The 6276-nt window shown below is 35.2% G+C and overlaps 2 protein-coding genes across 2 annotated transcripts; both read left to right on the top strand.

Annotated features, from left to right (window-relative positions):
- Nucleotides 1-276: 276 nt before the first annotated feature.
- LOC107081699 (chemokine XC receptor 1-like) lies at nt 277-2426 on the top strand. The gene is made up of 2 exons (XM_015369892.1): nt 277-301; nt 639-2426. Exon 2 carries the CDS (start codon nt 666-668, stop codon nt 1788-1790), a length of 1125 nt encoding a protein of 374 aa, XP_015225378.1. The 5' UTR covers nt 277-301; nt 639-665; the 3' UTR covers nt 1791-2426.
- A 1944-nt stretch (nt 2427-4370) lies between these two features.
- On the top strand, nt 4371-5833 carry LOC107081673 (chemokine XC receptor 1-like). The gene has a single exon (XM_015369864.1). It carries the CDS (start codon nt 4371-4373, stop codon nt 5346-5348), a length of 978 nt encoding a protein of 325 aa, XP_015225350.1. The 3' UTR covers nt 5349-5833.
- The last annotated feature ends 443 nt before the right edge of the window (nt 5834-6276 follow it).

Below are 6276 nucleotides of genomic sequence, written 5' to 3'. Positions count from 1 at the left end.
TAAATCTATTAGTATCATTTGCCCGGAATTTCTTTAAAATAAATCATTATGAGGGAATTGTCTTTAGGAGTGAAGTTTCTATTAGTCAAAAAAAAAAAAAAATGTATATGTCAAACAACATATTGAACATTGTATTCTCCATGTATCTCCATGCAGGTTGTGAAGCAAATGTATTTAATGAAACCACCTGATGAAATGAAAATGCTTGCTTTTCTGTTCCTCTTTGATTTTTTACTTAAGGTGAGACTTACTGCCTCTGTCTTTACTGCTGATCGTAACAATTCCTTGCACCACTACACCGGTACAGTATATGCCTAGATTATTTATGCTTTTGACCCTTTCTTAGATTTAAGGTCACAATTGTTTTGCATTTAAATGGAGACAATATTAGTATCTAAACGTGACATTTAACCTGAAGGTTTATATATATATATATATATATATATATATATATATATATATATATATATATATATACATATATATTTATTTATTTATTTTTTGGTCTCAAATTTGTGCACACTATTGAAGATAGTGAAGAAGTAAATATTTAATTAATATGTTTTTAAGAAGAAGGCGCTAAAGATGAAAAGCTTTATTCATTCATTTTTATGTATGTCATCTCTTTTTCCCTCCAGAGGAAAATCAACACAGACGAAAGCTTCATGGATTCTGAAAAAGCAGGCATCACCCAAACAGCAGTGCTAAAGATGACAATGGAGACAACATTCGACTATGACGATATGGATAATATTACATCTGACCACTGTCCCCAAAAAGAAATGATTGATTTTGGCGACACCTTAACCATCTTTTTTTTTTCTTTTGTGATAATATTGAGTCTGTTTGGCAACATCCTTGTTCTTGGGATCCTGTTCAAGTATGAGAATGTCAAAGCCATCACCAATATGTTGATCCTGAACCTGGCTGTGTCGGATCTCTTCTTCACCTTAGGGCTGCCCTTCTGGGCTTACTACCACATGCATGGATGGACATTAGGGGAGCCTGCATGCCAGGTTGTTAACTTTCTCTTCTTTGTTGGCTTCTACAGCAGTGGTTTTTTCCTCATCCTGATGACTATCCACCGCTATATAGCTGTCATGAATCCTCTCTCTAGCATCGTATCCACAACAGGTCTCTCTGGGATTTTGACCTCTGTCATAGTCTGGGTTGTCAGTATCCTGGCAGCAAGTCCTGTCTTCATGTTCGTCACAGTCATAAAGGGCCATGACTATGATAATGCTGAGAACAACGAAGATTCAAGTAGAAAACCCAAGGATTTTTGTGGTTATGGAGACTCTTTCTCATCAAGATTGGGAATTTATGAACAAAATGTTCTATTCATCTCAACAGCCTTAGTTTTTGCCTTCTGCTACTCTCTGATCGTTTGCAGGTTGTTGCGTCCTACTGCCCAAAGAAGAAGAAACAAAACCATCAAACTCATTTTGATTCTCATGATTGTCTTCTTTTTGGGGTGGGGTCCTTATAACATTGTAATTTGGCTAAAGTCATTCACATTAGGGCATGGACAAACTGCTGACAATCAAGAACAAAAAACAGAAATTTGTAAAAATCGCACAACTCTAGAATATGCCTTCTACATCACCCGACTCCTTGCCTTTTCTCACTGCTGTCTCAACCCTGTGTTTTATGTGTTTGCTGGAGTTAAATACAAAACCCATTTAAAAAAACTATTGCAGAACTGGGGCCACCGTAACCATAGCTTCCCACAGAGGGAGAGCAGAGCGACGATCACGTCTTTAACAAGCAGCAACGAATTCTCTATGTAGTTGGTAAAAATACTAACTTACACATTCCTAATTTGAAAGCAACTCATATCCAATTAAGTCATGCTTTGGACTGTAATATCCAAGTAGACAAATATTACCAGGCAATCAGGAAACCAAGATTATTGACCAAATTAAATATGTATATATCTTCAGATAGAAAAGTGAAATATACATGTTTGTATATATGAGCACAGCTCAGAATCGTGTCACTGTATTTACTTTGTTTTACTGTAGATACAGTAGATAATTTCTCATTTTATTTTGCATTTATCAATACATTTTGCAGCTTTTAGTATAATTAAATGCCCCAAGCTGATTGTAATAAAAATATATATATTATGTAAGCATTTAATGCAAGTAACTGTATCTGTGTACACTTAGGTGAATAAATCTGCCCACTTCATGTTAAATGCTATCACAGAAACCAGGAAGAAAGACTAGGAAGAAGCTGACGCTGAGAATCTACACAGCAGCTATTTCATTTGGACATATACATATACTACTGGGTTACAATTTCTTGCCTAAGTGTTAAAATAAAAAGTAACTGTTTGCTCATCTGTATGTCCCTATTAACCCACTCATATTGTAATGTACAGAAGTGATTACAATCATGATTATGCAATAAACGATAATAAGACTGCCTTTTTTCAAATCATGAGTCCATTTATTTTGGAATGAATGAAAAGAAGTTTGAATACTGATAAACACACCATTACACAAGAGACCAAAATAGGCTTTCTTCCCCTATTCTCTCTGCCACTCCTACCAAGCAGTGGCAGAGGCTATTGTGACACTGAGGTGTTGGTTGAAAAGAAAAAAAAATCTGACAATGAAAACAAAGCAAGTTTTTTGTTCCCTAAAGCAAAAAAAAAAAAAAGCCTCCACATCAGACACTTTCACATCCAGCAGATTACCTCTTTATAGCACAAACTCCACCTTCTCAATTCAAATTGGCTAATCACCTCAATCTTGGGTGAATCAAATGGGGGGAAAAAAGCAAGTTTGCCATCACATACATAATATGTATTCTCACTCATTTAATATCAGGCAAACACCTTCTGTATATAAATGCAGACTTTAGATTTTTTGCTGATTATTTTACTTAATGTTTCAACAGATCAAAGTTCAGATCTCAACACTACACTTCTCATAAAAGAGCAGGTTGGATGTGGCCTCCTCTTAAGCAGGGAAACAAGCTGGCTGCCATAAAAACACCTACCGGTACTAGGAAACCATTTCTTGTATCTTCCCTGATAAAAGATCATAACCCACTGGTCATACTCCAAAACAAAAAAGAAGGACAGAAAAAGCACAACTCTAGGCCTATGGGAGTGTCCAGAGACAGATTGAATTATTACATATATCATAAACTGATGTTTGAGAACCCTGATTTCAAGCCTATGTGGCATTGGACGTTTATGCTGCCAAGTTTGATGGTTGGACTGAAGATGGCAGCACCTCTCTGAGGTACTGTAAGTAGAGAACGGTACCTCAACCTTCCCTTATAGAAATATTAATAGAATAAACACTTTCTGATGAGCTTTCCAGATATACTAAAAAATAATATAAACCTTGAGGAAAACGTTTGACAACTTTGAATACTGCTGGATTTTGTGTAGGAACCCTTTGAATTTCCCAGCAAAGTTCTTTCAGTGATGAAGACAAACTGTAACAAGTCTTAGGATGAGAGATTGGTACAGTAAATGTTCACCTCTCTGGATACTAATATTGTCAAGGGTACAACAAAAATGTAATTTCCCATACAGCATACTGATGAATGGGTACATGTTGCAGTATGGCTTTAACCATTTTTCAGTTATTTGAGGTTTAATTTTTGTAGTTATTGCAATTTACCAAACTAAACAGACATGGAGATCCCAAAGGGGAAGTAGCATTACAAGAATAAACCAACACATTAAAACAAAAATGAAACAATATCAAACCGATAAAAAGATCATGTAAAAAAGCGATTAGTTAAAATACATAAAAAGTCAAAGCAAAGATGCTTATAAGGGAATTACAAAAGGGTATTTATATTGGGCACATAATTTGTTTAATTTGCACTGGAGAAAGGCAACTGTGTTTATTTCTTTGCATTCGCCCGCTTTTTAGTGCAGGGTGAAGGAGGCCAAGGCTCAAAGAAAAAAATGTTTTTCAGGGGCTGATTTTTTTTAACCTTCAGGTAAAGAGGTAAATAAAGAGTGAACTACTTATTTTTGTGCCAAGCTAATTATACCCGCCTGATTCTGCAAGTGTTTGATTTTCATACTGTCATAATTTTGAGACATCATTACTGTAGTGGTTATGTTGATTATCGCTGACGTCTGACTTAATTGGAAACAGAAAAAGGGAACTTTTTGTTCTGTTTTTTGCTTTTTCTTGTAAGTGGGTGTCTAAACAACAGTTTGCACTGTCTGGGGTAAGTCTTTAAAAGCTTTCTATAATCAATATGAAATTGTATTGTTATTCAGTAAAATATACAAGACTGTAAAATCAATAGAAGAGATTATATAATCTGTTGTCATTCTATGTGAATTTAAAAGCCTTAAATCTCTGCTCAGGATCCTTAGATAATCCGCAATGGACTACAACCTGAGCCATGAAGAAGGGAATGGTACCATCTTTGCCTGTCAGCATTTTGACTTTTCAATCATTACTGGTTATTTGTTCATCATTATCACCATCATCAGCATCATAGGAAACATTATCCTCATGTGGGTTCTTCTCACTTTTAAAAAACTCAACCTTGTGACAAAAATCTTCATGATGAACCTGGCCTGCTCTGATTTGATATTCGCTCTCACGCTCCCATTCTGGGCAACTTATCATCTTAAACACTGGATCTTTGGGGACTTTTTGTGCAAGTTCATCATTGCGATGTACTTCACTGGTATGTACAGCAGCATCATTTGTCTAACTGCCATGAGCGTTGATCGTTTCTTTATTGTGGTGCTGAAGAACTGGCCGAACAACGACCGAAGGAAGAAAACATGTACTATCTGTGTCTGTGTGGCTACCTGGGTGATCAGTATCGGTACATCGGTGTACGATGCTTCCAAAGTGAAGTTTTATGATGACTACTACCACTGTGAGAGTTCCCATTCAGAGGGCCCTGGATATGATATCCAAGTTGTGCTGCTTTTTTTTATCCCATTTGCCATCCTCATTTTCTGCCATTGTGCCATTATAGGAACCATTTTACAGGCAACAAACAGATCAAGGCACAGAGCCCTGACTATAGTTTTTTTTATCGTTGTAGCCTACATTATCTGCTGGGGACCCTACAATGTTTATCTTCTAATTGAATCTTGGTACCAACCAAAGACTTGTGACGCTTTTCAGCAGTTGGATATTGGTTACAATATTTGTCGATTGCTTGCCTTCTCCCACTGCTGTATGAACCCTTTGCTTTGTTTGCTCATACAAAAGTTACGAAATCATCTCTTTTGTCTCTTGCGCTGCCGAGCTGTAGATGAGAATAACAGGGACAGAGCCCACTACCTGAAGATGTCTGAACCTGTCAATGCCACATCAGTGCAGCTCGTAACTCTAGGGTAATGCTGGAGCTGTGCAGATAATAGATAGCAACTCATGTGCAACAACACACACACATTAGGATTTGTCTATTTTGTATATTCACAGAATGGCTTCAGTTCAACATGTTATTTCTGTATGATATTGCTAAAATATAAGAAAAGTATTAAAATTTAGAAACTAGCTACAATAGTTTGACTATTATTCTATATTGATTAGATTGACTCACCACTTTCAGATGTATTTTACCAACAATGTTTTTGCATGAAGGTGCTGGACGAATGTCTCAGTTTTGCAAAATATCATTTTAAGTTTGAAGAGGATCATAGCTTTCTTGTATTTTTTTTTTACTGCATTCTTTCTATTTTCCGTGTTTTTCTTTGCTTTTTCATCAATGATGATGAATGCACTTAATGTAAATGCAAATGATAAACCACAGAATGCAAATGATAAACCACGGCATGCAACCTGTTTAGAAAAAGGAAGTGTTTATTTAGCAATATCAAGAACAGCTCTATTATTACTATCTTAATTTTAATTGTTGTATGTTTTCTATAAGATTTTTGCTTTTTTAAGTTGTATTTTAGCTATTTGAAAGAACTTAAATTAACTATTTGTTGTTTCCTTTCCTTATGTGTCAATAACTTGAGCTTTGGATCTCTTTTTTGTTTTGTGTGAGGTATTTTTGTTAAAGTGAGATAACAAAAGTGAGATGAGAGTTATTTTAAGTTGTTGTTTTGCTTTAGTTTATTTTGTTAGTTTCAACCTTTTTAAGATTTATCTTGTGATTTTGGATGATATAAAATATAAATTTTAAAAAAACCATGTGTCTTTTCATCTTGCTCACTTCAAATAGTTTTAAAGAAAGAAAGAAAGAGAAAGAAAGAAAGAAAGAAAGAAAGAAAGAAAGAAAGAAAGAAAAAAAGAAAGAAAGAAGGAAAAATGAAAGAAA

This window comes from Cyprinodon variegatus, unplaced genomic scaffold, assembly GCF_000732505.1.
Source record: "Cyprinodon variegatus isolate N-32 unplaced genomic scaffold, C_variegatus-1.0 Scaffold39, whole genome shotgun sequence".
In the NCBI taxonomy this organism is placed as follows: domain Eukaryota; kingdom Metazoa; phylum Chordata; class Actinopteri; order Cyprinodontiformes; family Cyprinodontidae; genus Cyprinodon; species Cyprinodon variegatus.
The sequence above is the reverse complement of the archived record's forward strand: the minus strand, read 5'-3'. Positions and strand labels throughout refer to the sequence as shown.